This window comes from Varanus komodoensis, unplaced genomic scaffold, assembly GCF_004798865.1.
Source record: "Varanus komodoensis strain SLA01 unplaced genomic scaffold, ASM479886v1 scaffold8, whole genome shotgun sequence".
Lineage (NCBI taxonomy): Eukaryota > Metazoa > Chordata > Lepidosauria > Squamata > Varanidae > Varanus > Varanus komodoensis.
The window spans coordinates 18,647,249-18,667,306 of NW_025336481.1; the positions used below are offsets into that span (position 1 = coordinate 18,647,249).

Genomic DNA, 20,058 nt, shown 5'->3' on the forward strand with positions numbered 1-20,058 from the left:
CGTGATCTCCTCCACCTACGCTCTAGCCATCTCCTGGCCTGCTTCATCGCCCGCAATTCAGATGTATACCAAGGGGAAGAGTGGGCTCTGCCTGGTGGGAGAGGACGCTTAGGAGCGATCGTGTCAACAGCCCTAGTCATCTCCCCATTCCATAGTTTGACCAGAGCCTCGACAGGAGCACCAGTCTTGTCAGCCGGAAACTCCCCCAGGGCCTTCAGGAATCCATCCGGATCCATCCGGCTCCGGGGGCGGACCCACACAATTGGGTTCACACCCTTACAGAGGGAGAAGCCGCTCTCGAGCACAAACCTCATGCTTAGCTAATATCACGGATTTAGAAAGACTAGTCTCTTGCATTAATGTTATTCCTTTGTTAACAGTTTGTTCATGTAACGATAACTAAAGATACAATCTTATACAGGTTTAGACATTAAAATGGCTTAGAACTCCTAGCTTTCTCCAACCAGTCATGCTAACCTGGGGAATGCTGAGAATTGTTGGAATTTTGTCTGTTTAACTGTGTGTAGAATTGTGCTCAAAGTTTATGAGCTGTAAGGGCCAAACTAGATGCAGTGTTAAAAAACTGACTGCATTTAATATGCCTAGCTCTTTTCTGCTAGGTAATAATGTAGATATGGGAGGTGGGCAGGGAAGCAATTTTAAAATTGGGTCCGTGGTCTGTATGGTGATCAGAATAACCCTTTCCTTTATGCTGATGTTCTAATGAACCTCCCCACCTGTAGGTTAATAACAGGAACTTGGTAGGATAATTGTCATTGAGCCTGTGGAAGAAGAGGGGAGGGTCTTTGTCTCCATGTGCTTTACAGTACAATCCTAATCAGCTATTATTTAGAAGTAAAAAACTAGAAACACGTTATGGGTATTCATGTCTTAACCTACCTTTCAACAAGGTTTTTGACAGGCTAAGCAGGGTTTTTAAGAAGGGACATATATAGCTATGGAATCTGCCAATGTCCCTGTCAAAACACTGTTTTTTAAACCTTGTTTTTAAAGGAGGCCTGAGCTTTTATTTATTTATATCCTGCTATTTTTTTTTCCTTTCAAGGAGCTTAAGGCAGCTTACATAATTCTCCTTTTCCTCTCAATCTTATCCTCATAACAACAGCCCTGTGAGTTAGGATGGAATGAGAATCTGTGAGTGGCCTAAAATCACCCAGTTAGCTCCATGCCTGAGTGTGGACTAGAACTCAGTCCAGCACTCCTAACCATGACACCACACTTGACAGCTTTCAAAGCTCCATGCTTCTGTAAATGGGGCTCCTTGTACCAGTTCCTCTCACTTCCACCAAAGTAGCTTTAGGCAGGTTGTTACCCTTTTATTCTTTATCTTCTATCTACGATATGGAGATATTAATATCAGTCAATTCCATGGGACTGTTGGAAGGTTTATTGATATATATCATTCTTTGAATGCTGAAATTAACTATATGGTTATATGCACTTTTCTCCTAATTAGCAACACACAGTCACATATGTTTCACTTTGCTTCTATTCTGAGGACATTGTGGTTTGTTTAGCACCTATCATGCAATATCCCACATCTGGAAATTTGGTATTTCTGCCAACTATTGCTTATGTTTCTAGCATAATTGCTATGTGGAATATGGTTGCTGATTGTTGTTGTTTATTTTATTTCTACTACTGAGTAGCCAAAGTTCTCTCATAGGTATCTTTTTCTGTTATGTGTCATCAAATCATCTCTGACTTATTGCAGCCCTATGAATGAATGAATGCCATCCAAAATGTCCTATTTGTTACATACCTGCTCAGCCCTTGTAATTTCAAGGCTGTGGCTTTCTTTATGGAGTCAATCCATCTCATATTTGGTTGTCTTCTGTCTTCAACTTTCCTTAGCATTAATGTCTTCAGTGGGAATATCTCATGGTTATATGTTAGATGTTTCCTTTGATATAATGCAAGATGCTCCTCAGACCAAGTTAACCTAGTGTTAAAGCATGCTTGTTATAATTCTTTTTTTTAGGAAGCTATGCATTATCCTATCTGAACAGTAGGATAATTGAATATTTGGAGTATCTTCTTTCTTGATACTTGAGCATAATAACCCAACGTTTTGACCAGACACATAAGTATCTATCATATTGTTACCAAACAGGGGACATGTGAATATTGGGAGAGCCTCCAGTTCTCTTAAAAGTTTACAAGACCAAAGCACAATCCTTTGTAGATTTACTTGGAATTTGGTACCATTAGGATAGCATTCCCTGTAGTTATTTCAGATTACGATTATCTGTGGGTTTATTTTACAGAGGTCTTACAAACTGTGGAAGACAGCAGCATTCTGGATATACCTATTGAAGGTAAACAGGAAATGGGGAGTTCAAATTGTTTTGAATGTCATCAGGGAGGGAGGCAATTATTTGTTTTGTGGTTAAACATGCATTGTTTTTATTACTATAACACCTCCAGTCTCAGAGATTATGGTATGTTACATAGTGGTCCTTACTTCAAGTAAACGTCTTAAGTTTTTACTGTAAGAAAAATAACTTTGTTTTCAGATTTGTTTCAGTTATCATATATGCCTGGAGCATAAATATTTTAGTTGCATTAGTTATAGTAAGCTTATGTATAGTATAGTTATGTTGAAGATGTTATTTCATTACTGAAATAGATATAATACAAGCTACAGATATGCTGTGCTCATTAAGAGACATAGAGTAGGAATGATTTGCTAAGAGCAGAGGTCACATGTTGTTTAACATTAGCAGAGAGAGATATAGGATTTATTGGCATTTACATTTATTCACACTGATCCTATCCTGGAGTCCTTCCAAACAAAGATATTGTACCAGTGCCTTAGCTCATTTATAGACTTCTACAGGGGGTTATTTCCTCATGCCTTCCTGGTTTTCCCCACTGCCTCTTCCAGCTTTTCTTCTTCCTGCAGAACATCTATTAAGATAGATGCAGTAGTTGCACAGTGCCTTCCAAGTGGTAGTGCCTCAATTCTTCCAGGTGTATTAAATGTGAGGCCTTTTGCCATTCCTTTGCAGGAAGAAGCCCCTGCACACTATCCCAGCTGAAACTGGAAATCCCTTTTCCCTCAATTTATAATGGCTGGTTCATGGAAAGTGAGCTGGTCATTGAGTGAACTTTTGTCTTGTGAAGGGCATTTTTTTCACAAACAGCAAGATACTTCTCTTAATGTTACCTCCTCTTTGTTCTTTGTGGGAGCAACTTTCACCCTTTGTCCCCAAATGCTTGGTGCTTGGGAAAGGGTAAATTTACAACACCCATCTTTAAAAGGATGTTTAGCTCTTGTAAGTCAATTTTCCTTGAAAAAGGGCAGGGTGAAGCAGAAACAGAAGTATCTTGCTGGAAAGGGGGCACTACTCCTAAAATAGGACGCCTTCCCAGCAAAAGATCCTTTGCACTCTTGTTTTCAGTGTGTGACTAACTTTCTGCTAGTTGAGATCAAGATGGGGTAGGGGGAGGGATTTCCAGCTTCAGCTGGGACAATTTGCAGTGGTTGCATGCTGCAAGGGGGCAGTGGACATCCCTCTGCACATTTTCCCAGCTAAGGATAAAACTTGCCAGTGTTGCGCTTCAGAGAACAAGCCCTGTTTGCTCAATGGGACAACTCAGAAATTTTTTTTGACCAATTTGTGGGTACAAGAGATTAAAAATAGTGGGTAGGCATGGGTAGCCCCTGCAAGATGTCACAGGGCATTTTGAAGGGACAGCACATGCCTGCCCCAAAGCAATAGTGAAAGCTGGCTGCCTTTCATCATGGGAAGGTTGATTAAAGAGTCAGTTGAAATTGAATCTTTACTGGTTGTCAAAGAGAGGTTATAAAGAGGTGGGAAGGAGTACAGGAGCTGCATTGTCTGTTGGGCTCATTACAGGTACTTTACAAAAGGACCAACATTCCATGCCATATTGTTGGGCGAGTTGTTCTGTCATGCAAACAGTGGCTTTGAATTGAGACTTGTATGTTATTCTAAAGATTTAAATTTGTCTGAGAACATACGTCATCTGGAATTTGGGTGAAGAGATAGAAGTGTGTATAATAATTCAGATATGATTATTTTCTCATATTTTATGGTGATTCTATAATTAAACTGTCAGCAAGTTCTGAATAAACCTTTTTGTTATTGTCTTGTCTTGTCTTGTCTTGATTGATCAATTGAATCCCATTGGAATCAATCAATTGAATCCCATTGGATTCTCTAAGTGGTTCACAAACATTACCAGTTGCTTTTGGTCATTTAGTTTTACTTGGGCAAGATATTTTCTTACAATACAATCTCATGTTGAATTTGGTGTGGCTAATTTAGGCATGATTTGTTGAAGATTGGGCTGTTGGTTTACATCAGCTTTGCCTTAATGTAGTCTTTAACAAGTCTTGCTTCTCAGACTAAGACATTGAAAAACGGTGACTTATCTGTTCAAAATCGATGCATTAACTAGCAATTAATGATAAATAATGTTGTCTGTTAGTGACAGTGTACACTTTCCTTCCATGTTCTCATCTTGGCTGGAAAAAGAGGACTTTGTGATTGAGGGGAAAATGCTTTTTCAACCATTTAGGTCACTTTTTAGAATTCTGTTAATGTTAATTGGGTTCTTATAAAACCACGAATTTGAAATGAGATATGCATATTTAACTTTACTGAAGTCACTCTGTACTTGATTAGAGAGGAGCTGTGTGGCTTGGCAAGGAATTGGCAAAGGTTAACACTTTCTGGAGGTCTGGGCAAATGGGAATTGGAAGCACTGGAAGAGTACATGCAGTTTGAAGTAGAATAACCTGAAAGTTCCACTGATATTCTTTATGTGAACTTAAATAAGTGGAAATAATCTTGGCTCAAACAAGTTTCATTCAATTGGCATGTGAAATCTTGTGGATTTGTTTCCAAGAAAATGATTTGCCAGCTTCCTGTGAGCCATCTGTACTCTTTTTAACAAAGCTAAGCAGTACTCACTAAGTATGTTTTTCCATGAGTTTATTTTTCTGTGGAACAGATGGAACAAGGTCATTAAGCTGTAATAATGAGCCAAGAAAGTAAGTCTCAGTTGGTTCTGAGGAACTACAACAGGTACGATAAGAAATCTTGAGCAGTAGGTTGTGGTTTCTGAATTATACTTTTTGCATATGTCATGCTTTGACACATGGAGTAGAGAACTTGTGTAGGTGATTAATTATCCAATTATATCTAGGAGAAAAGCAATGTTGCTCTCATCAAAAGATCATTATATGAGGGATTGCCGACAGCAGAACTTAGCTTGCTGGTGATTTAACCAAGCAGATATTTCTTCCTTGCTTGATTTTTCTTCCTTATATGTTACAAGTATGTTACTATTTAAACTCATTTCTATTAAATCATGTACATTTATTATGTATACTTAAGGTAAAGGGGAAGAATACAGTGGTCATGCCTTCTTCTTTCATGTAAATATTCTGTAGTACCAGAAAGACCAGAGTGAGTAAGAAGGAGGATTACATACTCCAAATGCTCTATATAATGGTAGCAATATTAATTGCCAAATTTATTTAAGCATACGAGAAATGTGTTGTGAGTAAATTTCTCTCCCCTCCGCCCTTGTGCTCAGTTTTGGTATTGTTGGTAATGGAGCTGAAGTTGGAGCAGTACCTGCACTATCTGTTAGATGAATGTCAGAAGGAGGTGAGTAGATTATTGACCTGCTCCTTCACATGTATTCTCACTTGAAATTGAAAATGTGGGATGTGGTGGGGAATCGAAGGAAGTTAGGAGAAGTTTTCTGAAATTCATTTCTTGTGCTACTTCTAAATGATTGTTTGCACTCTATTGGAGGATTTTTTGTGAGGCCGTTCTCCATGTAATATGATGCTTCTTACCAACTGAAGCTAATTAAAAGATTCAGTTCTTTGTTTTTTCTTCTGAATCCCTAACTATATATTGCAACAGAATGACAAACTATTATGCATCAGGGACAAATAGGTGATGAAATAAAATGGTTTGGTATTAAACCATTCATTTATGGACAAGTGAACACATGAATGTAATTCTCACAATTTGTCTTCACACCTTGTATCTAGACTTATTTGGAGAAGTATACTGTATGATCTTCAGCTTCACAGATAAATTTTCCCTGCCATTTACAAGGATTATGGAGCCCAAGAAAGTGCTGCCATGAGTGTGTTTTAGGCCCTCTCAATCACAAAAATTTCAGTGGGAATGTATCTGAACTGAAGCACTTCCACAAATGAGCCCCTGTGCATGGAACCCTTCAACAGAGTATGCGGCTACGTTCACATGTATACATTGACTGTAATTAGAAGCATGTGTTCATGTGAGGAACTTGTACTAGCCTAGTGGAATTTCTTTGAACAGTTGGCTTCATGACCATAATGAAAACTGCTTTTGAAACTTCTTATAATTTGTCACATGGTGATGGGTTGCTCCTTGCAAAAATAAATAAATAAATAAATAAATAGCTTGGAGCCTTAAAATTGTGGAACTGCTTGGAATCCTGACCATGTAAGTTTCAGTGAGAATGTATCTATGAAATGCTTAAGAAAACCATTTAAAAATACATTTCTCCATGCCATTATATTTTGATAAAGAGAATTGTATGGATGCCGTTTGCATATGTGAACAGACCTTTGCACATATTTAGAAGCCTGGTAGCAAAGAGTTCATTCCAATGCTTCCTGCCCTTGATGCACATAAGCCCCCAAACTCAGAGGTTTCTATGCATCCAGTGCACAGAACATGGTCTGATGGCAGTGATCTCTGCCATACCTTGCCTGATGTATTTTCTCTGGATGGCCACTTTCAGCCATCTAGATTTAGTGCCATGGAGGAAAGGGGGAGGATGCAAAAAGAGTCAGCAAAAGTCATCAGCCCCAGCTTCCTCATTTCCATACACCCCTGGAGAGCCATTTGGTATGCTTTTTTTCACACCAGCTCTGAGGAGGGTGGAGGTTGGCCTTTAGAGTCCAAGGTTGCAAGACCTCTAAGGTGAGCTTCTGAATAATCCTATGCTCCCCTGGACAAATTTGGGAAGCCATAAGATTTTGCCCTTAGTGGTTCAGAGAAAGAATACTTTTGAATTGTGAATAGGGATAATCTACTGAATTGCCTAGATTTCTCATTTTAGGCTGCCTCTCTCCCCCCTCCCCTCTCTCTCGTTCACTCCATCCCTCAAATAGTTATGCAAGGTAGCCTCCACAAGGGGCAGCTTACCCATGTTTGTTCTTCTTGGAAAGCTGGCAGATGTTATCCCAAAGTTTGCAGATATATTGATGACTGAGCACAGTAAGTAGTGCAAATGTATCATAACTATATACTGCACATTGCTTTATTTAAAAATCTCCATTCCTGCATACATTTACTGGACTGATGAAATGCCAAAGCAACATTGCTAAACTGTAGCATGCACTAGCACTGTAAACACAAATGATAAAGCACAACTGACCTTTCAATTCCTCCTACTTCTCCCACAATTACAATCTTCTATATTGCTATAGGACATCCGATTGTGTTATAGTGTATATTACTGTTATGTGCTGTCATGTCATCTGTGACTTATGGCAACCCTGTGAATGAAAGCCCTTCAAAATGTCCTTTCTATGACAGTATGTGAAACTAAGATACTTTCAGCATGTGGATGCACCTGAGGAATAATTGCATGTTATTTGAAATGTCATGTGGGGGGAGAGAATGTTCCTTTGCTTTTCTTAAATGGTGCTCCTGGTGACCACACTGTAAGGCAGTTTTCTTAAAATTATTACTGTCTTCTCCTCATAATTGTCTTTTCTGTTCTCTCTGCATGTAACATGATGGAGCATCTGGTTGCAGGTTTGATATACCCCAACGAGAGTATAAAGGCTGCTGTATGTTACCTTTATGGAAAGCTGTACTCTGCCCCCAGTACTGCAGAATGGCTTTCTGTGCATTTCGCAGAGAAACTGTGTGACCTGTTTCTGACTACTCTAAAGAATGCACAGACAAAGGAACTACAACTTAACTGTATGGGTAAGATGCAGTCAGACAAATACAAAGGGAGGGGTTTGTGGTACTGTTCCAAATGTTACCAGGAAGGTATTTTAGCCTGCAGTGCTTTTCTTCTGAATGTTGTGAAACTGGAATAGTAAATAGAAGCAGCCGTTATAAAATCCAGTGCACATCATATAATTGTAGGAATTGTATTTGCTTTAGAGTCTGAGTCAATATAAATAATTCAGCTATACTGAGTGAACACACATGCTCTGAGAATGTGTGGCCATTGGTGTCATCCTGCCAGATCATCTTTTAGGTAGAGATACATAGTAAAGTGGCTTTTTGTTGTCTTTCACAGAAAATGCAAAAAACTAACAAAAAACCCCCTTTCTCTTGTGAAAGTAGCCACTGTCTGATTCTTTAGATATCTGGACAACTTGGTATGATAACTGCAGACTATCATACAGTGAATGAATTGGCTAATAGCTAGGGACCATAATGCTTAGGAGCATGAGCTACGTGCTTAAGTCGCAGTGCATCCATGAATTTACTAAGTTCTTAAGCATGCTTTTGTCTCTGTCAGCTTCTGTCTGCATCTATAATATGTAAATAGAAATAATGGTCTAAATTATAGGGTTATTGTAAGGATTGCTGAGGAAATTGAATGAACCCTATTAAGAATGTTCAGAAATTAATGCTGTAATGATCAAAACTTTTGTCATCCCTTTGCTTATTACAGTTCATTCCCACTGCCCCATTTTGTTGCAGGTTTGCTAAAACAGCTGCTAAAATATGACAACTTTGTTGCGGTGCTTATGTGTAATTCAGGGAAAGGAGCAGATTCTGCAAGCCTAGAATTATATGAAGGAGACAGTTTATTACCTTTAATCTTGAAGAAGGTAATTGCTGCAGAGGGCTACCTATTTCCCTGTCCCTCTGAATAAAAGCCAATTCTTTGTTCAACCATTGTTTTAAACTGAGTTATTTATTCCTTGTATGTGTATCCCACCTTTTTTTCCTGCAGCGAACCCAAGATGGCTTACATTATCCTTCTTTCCATTTTATCCTCACTACAATTGTGTGAGTTAGGTTAGGATTGTTATGAGGTGCTGCTGCTGCTGATTATTGGATTATTTGGTTTTGCTGTATCTGCCCTAAAAAAGACTTAAAAGATATCTTATGCCAGAGGGGGGAAGTGCTCTGTATTACCTGTAAATGTACTGTGGGAAGAGTGTACAGTAGTTTTTTTGTCCTCTCTGAACATGGGGTCATTTTCATAGGGCCAATAGAGTGTATATTATGATTCCTCTGGCCATAGCATATGTGCTTGTTTGATGAGCACATAGTCATTCATCCTTTTGTGGCCATTCTAGTATTATACTATTCTAGAATGTTATTTATAAATAAGAACATTTTATTATTTTATTGCTGTTTTATTGTAATAAAATTTTTCTTTAAATAAAATCCCAGTTGCAAGTTTTATACCAAAGGATATTGGTATTTTAAAATATTGTTCTTGTTTACATTCAGTAGACACGCTTTTCTAAAACTAGCTGTAGTATAACTATCTTTTGATACCAATTCTGATGTTCTCCACAGTTGTTATTGTCAAGAGATGAGCTATTGCAGGTACAAAGTGCTCAGTGTATGGCTGCTGTATTGGTGCATTCGCCAACAAAATATGCCTCTGCCTTTATTCATGCAGATATTCCAGGTAATGATAATAATGAAGTAAACTATATGGTATAAATATAAACAGAATCTTATAGTTAACATTCTATGCCTTGGAACCATATTCACTTGCTCAAGCACACTATGATTCAAAGTTACTGCAAGGAATGAGGTCGTTACTCCAAAGTAACAACCTAATTCCTTGGCATACTTGCCCATAAAGATGTCAAAGTACATTTAATACTAGCCAGAACAAACAAACTATTCTGAAGCCAATTCTAGCAGCTTTGCAGTAGCACAGTAAATGTAGGTTGAGTTGTGAGATGGGAGTATGATGAAGCAGTTACACAGTTGCTTCATCAAACACTAAACTGTGTATAAGCCAACTGACAACTTTCATTCCAAAAAGGCTACAGTAATAGATCTTGTGATGTGGTGACTAGGACTTGTAATGGAGGAGCTGTTTCTGTTTAAAAAAATAACTTTAGGAAAGCATTTTCTGCTACTCTCCTTAATGAGGAAGAGACTTGCCCTCCAGTTTTTTGTTCAGTAGAAATAGTGGCACTTTCCTTAGTTTTATCACAGGATGCCATAGACTTTTTTTTGTAATGGGGTCCATACACAGAAAGTTAATATATGTAGTCTGTATCTGTCACCCATTACTTGACTGAAGAGCATTAGGACATTTATAATACTTTAACTGCATAAAGTTATTTTAGGGGCATGTAGAAACAGTATTTTCTTTTCTAGGCATAGGTTCTAGGCATAGGTTCCAGGTTCTTCCTTCTAGAACACATGCCCTGCCATTAACAGCTTTAGCGTATACTTTCTCTGATATGAGGAGAGATCCTAACCATAGTAAATTCCCCCAGTGGTCCAGTTGATCTAGAACGTTGCCTTAGGCTCATTGCCAAAAGACTCTTCCTCAGTTCTTCATTGCCTTTTCAAGTAGGACAGAATGTATGTTGCCTTTGCTTAAATAGCATCACTGTATTTACTCCTCTTCAACTTTGGCTTAGTTCGTACTTAAAACAAAATCCTTTCCTTGCTTTCCTGCTCTTTGATTCCCCTTTTCCTAGAAACACAAAGAATATGTTCTGAATGTGTGATATGAGAAACTGACATTATTTACATATTTGTTTATTTCATTTTTATACTGCCTAGAGGCTATCTGGGCAGTTAATGAAAGTTAAAAGTTCAAAAGACATACACAGTAAAATTAATTTAAAAGAACAAAATTATAATAGCACTTGCAATTGCTGTTATTCAACATAGAAGTATAGCAAGTGATACAGAATAAAATGGAATATAGAAAAGCAAAATTAAATTGCTAAAATGCTGAGGAAATAAAAGGTCTTCACCTGACACCAGAAAGAATATGAAGTGGGTGCCAGGTGTACCCTTTTGGAGAGTTTATTCCAAAATCAGGGTGCCACAACCAAAAAGGCCCTTTACCTGGTAGCCACCTGCCTCATTTCCTTTGGAAGGGTCTCCCAGAGGAGATGACCTCAGGGTCCTATAGGTACATATGGAAGAAGGTGATCTTTAAGTTTCTTTCAATGAGGACAGGGAATATGTTTCTGAGAAGACTTTTAAACCCCCTTTTTCTATTTAAAAGTTTTTTAAAACTTAAACCAACCTCTCCTGATGATGCTACAAGCTATGGTGGTGGAGATGGGCGTCTATGTTATATATGTCTTTTTCCTTCTTTGTGGTTATAGCTATAGGAGTGTGGGACTGGGGGAGTGGCAGAACTGTAAGAATAGCCTCTTCTTCTCCAGGACTGTGGGTCAAATTATGATCTCAGGCCCTACTCTGAATGCTCCTCCATAGTGAGAGTGAGCTTTTTTGGAGTAGTCCACAACATGTGGAGTACCTTTCCTAAATAGAGTAATATGCTGCCTACTTTGTTGAACTTTGAGCATCACATGATGGGCTTTTTATTCTTTCAGGCCTTTTGCTATTGCTTTTGCTCTTTTAAAGTTATTTTAAACTATTGTTGTTGCATTTGTGTTCATATTATGTTTTTATTATCTGTTTCCTTGTATTTGTGTTATGTATGTTGCCCTGAGAATTTTGACTATAGGGTAACTCAAATAATAGAATGATTGTGGTAATGATAATGTTTATTTGGAGTCCAACGATTACTTTGAACAGAAGAAAATGACACAAGGATAGCCAGTCACAGATCTTGAATGTGACATGTCTGTCCATTAGAAAGAGCTGTGTGGTTGCTTTTGGGTTTGGCAGCATTTTGAGGAGACAGTTGTTTTGATTTATTTTTGGCAGGAACTTTTGGCTCTTATTCTTTGAAACATCTATATTTTATCACTTACTTTGAACAGAAAGCTCTTTCTTTCTGAATTTAGTGGTGCTGCACTAAAATTTCATCAAACCTCTAAGATTGGTAGTTTCTAGGATTTTAAGTTAACACTATTTTGTGTCTTTCAATTCTTTTCTTCTTTTGGGAACAGCTGTGTTGAGTTCAGCTGATGTTAAAATGAATTATTTTTGTGCTTGCCTGCAGAGTTCCTGTTTGAGTGTCTCTCCTGCATGAGTGAAATTCTCATCTGGTCAATTTATTGCTGCCTGCTGCTCCTGACTGAAGAACCGTGTTTCTTTTCCAAATGCCACACTGTCTATGGTAAACTGCCACTTTCCATAGCCTGACAGAATTGCATTTTTGTTATTCAGTACTTGCACATGAGTTCCTTTCTCTGAAATTGCCATTCTTTGTTCATTCATAGAGAAGCCAGATGATGATGTGGCCAAATCATTGCACTCCAGCGTTTTTACTACTGACCTTATTTTCTTTTGCAAACCTGATTTGTTGGCAATGCTTTACAATAAAATGCACCCAAAATATGCTATTAAGGCTTTAATCGTTATGGTGCCTTATAGTCAATATCTTCCTATTTGCCTATTCAGCTTAGTTATTGTATCCTGTTCAGCATGACATACGGGGAGATTGGTAATGTTACCCATTAGACCGCTTTTTTCCAGTGGCATTGAAGGACTTTGATCACTGCTTTTATTTTCTTTTTTGTGGTGGTCTCATTTTTACAGGAAAATTGTTCTATTATCTGTAATAATAGCAATAATAATGCAGATTTTAAAAAGGAAGGAAGATGGTAAAAACAAATCATTACAGCTTCCTGTAGTATTATGGAGAACAGAAGCTGTTTACATTACTTTTTTACTCTAGCTTTCTTCCTTTTGCATGGAACCCAAGGCAGCTTACAGGGTTGGAAGGGTTTTCAGGAGGGAAATGGCAGCAGATATATGAGACCCAGTGGCAGGGTCCAGAAAGGAGGTATTATTTGCACCATCTTGCTCTCTGACAGTGAGAGCTACTCTGAAGGTAGAATTAGAAGCTTTAGTAAAAGGGAGGGACAGAATAATTTTCTGCTTTAGATTCAGCTCTTTACATGAGCAGATGCTTTTCCTTTAATGTTGGCAATAAGTCTTTTTAGAGTACAAACAGTTCTCTTATCTGCTATGTTTCAACAAATGAACTGCATTGCCCAGGAGAATCTTGAGTTTTAGAATTAGAGGGAAGGGATCGGTTCAGGACAAGCAGATTTTGGTCATAATGTTGTGTGCAGCCTGGGTGCTGAAAAAGCATAGCATGACTCAAAACATGGTGTACCCCTTGTGAGCTTCCACCTTTCACTCCCAAAGCACACAGTCTGGGTGTTGGTGAAAACTGGGTAAAAGATTTATTGAGGATTCAGAAAAATGTTCAGAATGGGAAAGGGGTTGGTCAGATTCTCAGTACACAAGCTGCTATTTAAAGTAGCAAATCAGTGGCAAAGCATAAAACAAAGGGAAAAATACAGTCTAGCTAACACAGCCCTTTGTAAGCTCCCTTCTTGGTTCTTTAAAGATCCAGAATGTCCATGTAGAAATAACTTTACTAAGGCTCAGTTGTTACAGTTCTGGTTCTTGCCTTAGGTCTTCCCCACTTTGTTTGGAGAAGAACTATACTGGGCACTGATATTGCAGAAACTTTGTGCAATCTTTCCTAATACTGGAAAAGAAAGACCCCCCCAACTCCCTTTTCCAGTGGAGTATATCTCCCCTGGTCTGTCTTCTCCTGCCTGGGTATTGGTTTCAGAAGCAACTCCTGTTTTTGTATGTTGACTGTCTGATAAGTAATGGCTCATTCCCAGCTTGGGAGACAATTTACTACTGAATAGATTGGCTAAGTGATGGTGTATTGAGATGTCAGTGTCAGGTGATCTGGCCTTTGACTTAAGCAGAGACCTGTAGCTGCTTGCAAAGTAGAGATTTCTGTCTCTTCAACCTGGGTCTGACTGAGTGGGCCACTCCAGGCCAAATAGAACAAAGGCATTATCTTTGTTAATGATGTCAGCCTTTGACTTTGTATCTGGAAGTGTAGAATGTAAATAGTCCAAAACTTCCCAGCTGTCTCTCCCTATACAAGGTTTTTCCAATTCATATAGGAACTCCCTCATGAGATTTTGCATGTTTTTTTTAATATGCACCTTTATTTTTAGGTATTGAACCTATTTTAAGGAGCTTGAAAGAAATCTTGACCTTTAATAATGTGGAACTGCACAAGCAGGGATTTCTTCTTTTCACTGAAATTTTGAAAAGGTAAGATTTCAACCATTCATGTTATTGCCTTGTCTTTAATTTGGAAAGTTAAAGAAGAGGATGCAGTTTCTTCGAAAATGTTTTGGGCATTAAAGTTTTATGTGAAAAAGATATTTCCAGATAATGTCTGTAATATACTGTGATGCACTTACCACCAATGTGTTGTTGATGCAACTTCATTGCTAACATTGTTTTCTCTTGGTTTGTAATTTGTGGAAGTTAGAGTTGGGATGAACCCTTTTGGAATCTGCCCCTTGAGCATCTGCAGAATTCCTGTCCTGCTTGGCCCAGTTCTGTAAAGTGAGTAAAACTGAGACGCTCACTCACAGCAAACACTTCCAGACACCTGGTTGCACAACCAGCAACCTTTCCCATCAGGTGCGACTGCCCAAAGAGTGGCTGCAGGACGTGGAAAAGGAATGCTGTGAGTGGGTGCACCACTAGGCACCATTCCTAGTGATCAACTTTCTTCCCCACCTGGCAGTGGTGGCAGCACCAGGCATGGAAGAGGAGCCCTGCAAGCAGATGCACCAGGTGCCATTCCCAGTGACTGACATTCTTCTGTGTCCAGTGCTGTTGCCAGCAGCAGCAATGAGCATGGAAGAGGGATTCTAATTGTGCAGCATGAGGGGCTCAGTTCCTGGTGTGCACCTGGGAAAACAGACCAGGGCTGCGGCAAAGCCAAACACAACCTGGAGAGCTGAACGCAGGGAATTGATTCCCACCCTCAAACGGATACCTCGCACATTCCTGGTAGAAGTGAGAGTTAATAGAATTAGTTTATGTAGTCACTCAAATGCTACCTTGGAAACTTTTGGGATGGTAAAGAGTGTAGCTCCAAACATTGTTTCTTCCTTTTAATTCATAAACTACTAGAGCTGAAATTGAAACATAGTTCATGGGGTTTTTATTATTGATATTGTTCTTAGGATTAAAGATACAGCATATGATGTTATTGTATCAGTGTATTAAGCTAATTACCATCTTAAGATACTGTAAGACTGTGTTTTTTGGATCAGATGCAGCCACATATCCATTTGCACCTGTTTCTTTAGAAACACTGTAGTGTTCAAAAATATGCAAGCTTTGACTTTGATACCAGAGTGCTGTACATAATATGAAATACCTAATTTTTGTTAAGGAATGTGTGGGCTATTTCACATACTATTTAGTGGCATATTCATTTCTCATCATAAACAACTATGTACATTCTAGACTAGATATGTATTTGGGTTGTAATCTTTACCAAAGCAAAACTTGAATACAGTAATGAAAATGCAGGGTTATAGATGGGCAGGACCTGGGCTGTTTTGGGGCTCCAGCTGGTGTCAAAACCAGAATGTCCACCCCAGTATTTGTGGGATCAGTCCCAGGCCCTGCTGGACCTCTCAGCCTCCTGATGAGCACTAGCTGAGAGCCCTGGTGGAAGAGTTATACAAAAGCAAGCTCTTCCCTCTAGAACTTGCCTCAGCAATGTCGGCTTTACTGTTTGCTGTAAAGACTGCTTCTTGCATGATCCAGATCCTGCCTTGCTGCCTCAACTGAGCAATGCAGATCTTCCTGGTAGCTGTGGTATGATTCATGCTTTGCCTGTCCCTTTCTGTATCAGGTCCTGCAGTGTCCCTGTGTTGCTGTGTTGCCTCAGCAACACAGGGAACTGTGTTCTGGTCCAGCTTCTATACCATGCCTGATCTGACTTCTGTCCTGCCTTGGTGTGTCCTGCCATACCATTTTCCAGCTTGCTTTGGCTCAGCTCCTGCAGCTTGCATGACTCTTGCCTTGCCTTCCTTTTGCTTGCCATGTTCTGTCTCACCCTGACATCTAACTTGCCACACCTTTGCTCCTGTGTCCTACTTGGTTATCCTGCCTCAAAGTACTTGCACCTCTGTTTGTCTTCCTGGTTCTCAACCCTTGGTTTGTTCATGACCATGTTTTTGGCTTGTCCTGATGTATACTTCTACTTCGTGATCTTGGCTTGTTCTGTGACTGTGACTTGGACTTTTGGATTGTGCTTGGTCTTGCCTTGGGTTCTGTTGCCCTGGTCCCGGCACACCAGTTTTGACTTCTGCTGTATATTGACATAGATACACAGATGCTTTCTAGATCATCACCATCATCATAATCTTTATTTATTTATTTATATCCTCTCTGTTCCCACTGATTGATGACCAAGTATGGCATATTTTAGCTTCTTATTAATAAACTATCTGTTATCAATAATATAACTTGAAGTTACAAAACAAAAACTACCTGAATGGTAACTTTGTTAAATAAAAGTGTACTGTTAAGATTTTAATTTCCGATACTGGTATACCAAAATTCATTTTTAATACAGTATAACAATCATGAGATTTCCTAAAATGGGCTATGCATTAAATATTTTAAATATTTATTATTTTTAGACAGCCAGTGGAAATTAAATTATTTGCAAGTATTGCTGTCTTTAAAGATGCCATTACTATTCTTTTGGAAGCTGTAAACTCACCTATTCTTGAAGTAGCAGCTGAAGCTGTGAATGCTGTGGCTGCAATTCTGAGGTAAGTGGGAAAAGATTTGGTGGGCTTTGAAACGAGCCCTTCTTTTCTACCTGGATGAAACATATAGATCTCTCTAGTCCCCTTAGTTCTGTTTCTAATTCTCTAACTTTCAGCATTTTTGGCACTTAAAAGATGTACATTCTAGGCAAATACCATGTGGCTTGTAGCCTGGGGATATGTTAAGCCCAAAAAAAGATGTTGTTCATTTAAAGTGCACAACTGCACCAGTCATGTGGAAAGAAGAAACATTATTTTTCTCTGTGTGAGAGATGTTTTTCAGAACACATGCATAGATGAAGGATAAAGAAATGTCACCCTATCCATGACTTGCCTCTTGCCAGCATTTTCCTCAAGTGCTTTTCTTCTCAGAAAACCTTTGATGCCACAAATACATGACATATAGCCTTCTTCAGAGATTCTCTCAATGCATTTTCTGTATGTAAGCAATTTCAGGGTACCAGTTTATTAAACATATTCAAATCCCTCACACAACAATACAGCCATCTGAGAGTAAGATTAAATTTTTCACATAAAATATAGGGCATACAGTGTTTTCTGTTTCCCTGAAATCACTCTTTTAGACAGGATCTATCTTTTCTTTCTTTACTATACAAATATTGGCATAGCAGTAATAAGTACAACTTTTATGCATGCATAAATTGAAACACATGATAAATTCATTGTCAGCCTGGCAAGGCTTCTAAACACAGCTGAAATAATATCAGTATCAATGTTAGTTTATTATCAAGCTTATAGGCTTGTTCTATAGGCAGTTAAAAATTGGGTAAGTTCTCTTTGAGAGAACTTCCATTGCTATGTCTTTAAAATCCTCTTTTAGAGGTTATCAAACATATTCAAATGGTTTTACTTCATTTATTTATGTCCCGTTAAGCCACATTCCTAAGGATACAGTTTTATTTTTAATTCACTTATGTCTAAATAATGTCACCTTTTACTGGAATAAATGACCATAAAAACATCTCAGAATCCCATGATACACTACAGGCATGCATGTGATATAAAAATTATTTCTCTGACTTGATCCTGTTTGCAAGTATATGTTCTTATCTTATAGCATTCCCGGTTTTGCTATCAACCTTATTGTTTTAATGGTCTTTTAAAAATTCTGTGAGGGTGATAAATCTAATGTGGGCATTGATCTCCTGGTGCACCAACTGCAAAACCTGGCACCTATTACCTGGCATCCTTTCTTTCCAGTAAAGGGTACCAGCAAGCAATCATCAGTCACTAGTGGCTTGTCATTTCTGGGAAGCTGCAGAAGTTAGAGGTATTTAGAGAGTGATCCTATGGCCCTCTAGATCAGGAGTCCTCAAACTTTTCCACCAGAGGGCCAGTGAAAGCTGCCAGTGCTGGGCATGGGCCAGAAAGGTGGTGCCGGCGGTGCGCACAGGCCGGTGTGGGGGTGGTCCGTGTGGGCATGCGCACTGAGGTGGCGGTGGGGCATGCAACGAGGTGAGGCATGGGCGGACATGCATGGTGAGGGGAGGGGAGGCGAGGTGGGGTGGGCACGTGCTGCGAGGTGGGCGCACGAGGCAGCGGCTTGCTTGTTCGCTTGGAAATCGTTTTCTCCGAGTGAGCAAACCGTGCGTGGGGTGAGGTGAGCAGCAGCATACGTGCATGTGGGCGTGGGCGCATGCGTGGTGGTCCAAATGGGCATGGCGGGTCGGATAAATGGGCATGGTGGGCCTGATCCGGCCCCCGGGCCTTAGTTTGAGGACCCATGCGCTAGATAGTGGTTCCCTAGACAAAGGATGCTCCAGATTCCCAGAGCCTCGGGGAGGATGCAAAAGGGAGAGGGGAGAAGACTGGGGTCATCACAATTTGCTACACCATCTTTTTGTCTGTCCTGTTCCAAAGTGCTGAACTTGATGGCCACCCTTGGATGCTTGCGCCCTTAACGATGGTTATACCAAGAAGCTGAGCTGCATCGCATTAGCTATTATATTTTAATATAGAATTCTCTTGAAGGCATTCAGTTACTGAATTTTCTAACTGAACAGTGTGAGTAAGCTTGTACAAATATAAAAAGAATTTATCTAATTTGCCACAAGTGACACTGGCTGGAGAAAAATCACTGGGAGAGAAAACCTTCAGTGAATAAAAATGAGCTTCTTTAAAAGCCCAGTAGTTAAGAGAATATAACCAGACTAGAGGCTATTTGCAAGTAAAATAAATTTGAGTGAATTAGTCAAATTACAACTGATAAACAAGGGATCAGATTTATGAGATAAAGGAACAATAAGAAATCAGAGGAAAGTAAATGTATACTGTATAAAATTGATGTTTGGAGAAAATATAAAATAAATGAAATTTATAACACGAAATAACTGAAATTAAAGCAGATAGTGAACTTGCTTTTATATATAAGATTTTTATACAAAACTAGCTGTTTTTAAAATCCTACATTTAGTTGTTTTTTCCTGTTATTCTACTAGTCCCAGTTAAAACTCACTAAGTTACTAGTTAGTTGCTCCGTCCCAGCTCCTGCCAACCTTGCAGTTCGGAAGCATGCAAATGCAAGTAGATAAAAAGGTTCCACTTCGGTGGGCAGGTAACAGCGTTCCGTGCACTTCGGTGTTTAGTCATGCCGGCCACATGACCACAGAGACTGTCTGCGGACAAATGCTGGCTCTCTCGGCTAGGAAATGGAGATGAGCACCACCCCTTAGAGTCAGACCTGACTGGACTTCACGTCAAGGGGAAACCTTTACCTTTACCTTTTTAAGTTACTAGTTATATAGCAGTTTAAAGTTCAAAGAAGAAAGATGTATAGCTTTCTATCCCAAGCAAAAGTGACAGACCCATATTGTCTTAAATGAATACCCAGTACAGTTCTAATACATAGTAGAATCCAAATAGAAAATTAATCCAGGTAAGAATTGAAGAGAATGTTTAAAAATAAAGTAGTGAAGGCTTAACGTCACCAGAAAATAAAATTAAAGGAATGGAAATATGACAGAGAAAGGAAGGAAAACCATAGGAAATCTAGATTTGTTCAAAGCTGTCTGCAAGCAAAAATCTATCCCAGAAAAAAGGTAGCTTTGTATTAAAATCAGAAGGAAATGGAAGGAGTAATATATCCCACTAGAAGTAATAAAGTTTAATTAAAGCTTTGTAAACATTATGTGAAAAGCTCAGGACAGAAAAACCTTATTCAGTATAAAATCATTGCAAACAAAAAGAATTAAATCTAAAATTACATTCCTTCTCTGCATGTTCTAGAGAACACAGCTTGTGTATGA

At 39.0% G+C, this 20,058-nt stretch overlaps 1 protein-coding gene across 1 annotated transcript in view; it reads left to right on the forward strand.

Moving 5' to 3' along the window:
- The window catches only part of MEI1 (meiotic double-stranded break formation protein 1), a 52,328-nt gene that overhangs the window by 7,104 nt on the left and 25,166 nt on the right, over positions 1–20,058 (forward strand). Inside the window, exons 3-11 of the mRNA XM_044455176.1 lie at positions 2,289–2,339; positions 5,593–5,666; positions 7,178–7,283; positions 7,800–8,003; positions 8,736–8,866; positions 9,567–9,681; positions 12,166–12,282; positions 14,159–14,258; positions 16,661–16,795. Of these exons, the coding sequence (XP_044311111.1) occupies positions 2,289–2,339; positions 5,593–5,666; positions 7,178–7,283; positions 7,800–8,003; positions 8,736–8,866; positions 9,567–9,681; positions 12,166–12,282; positions 14,159–14,258; positions 16,661–16,795 (1,033 nt within the window). The remainder of the gene's footprint in view (positions 1–2,288; positions 2,340–5,592; positions 5,667–7,177; positions 7,284–7,799; positions 8,004–8,735; positions 8,867–9,566; positions 9,682–12,165; positions 12,283–14,158; positions 14,259–16,660; positions 16,796–20,058) is intronic.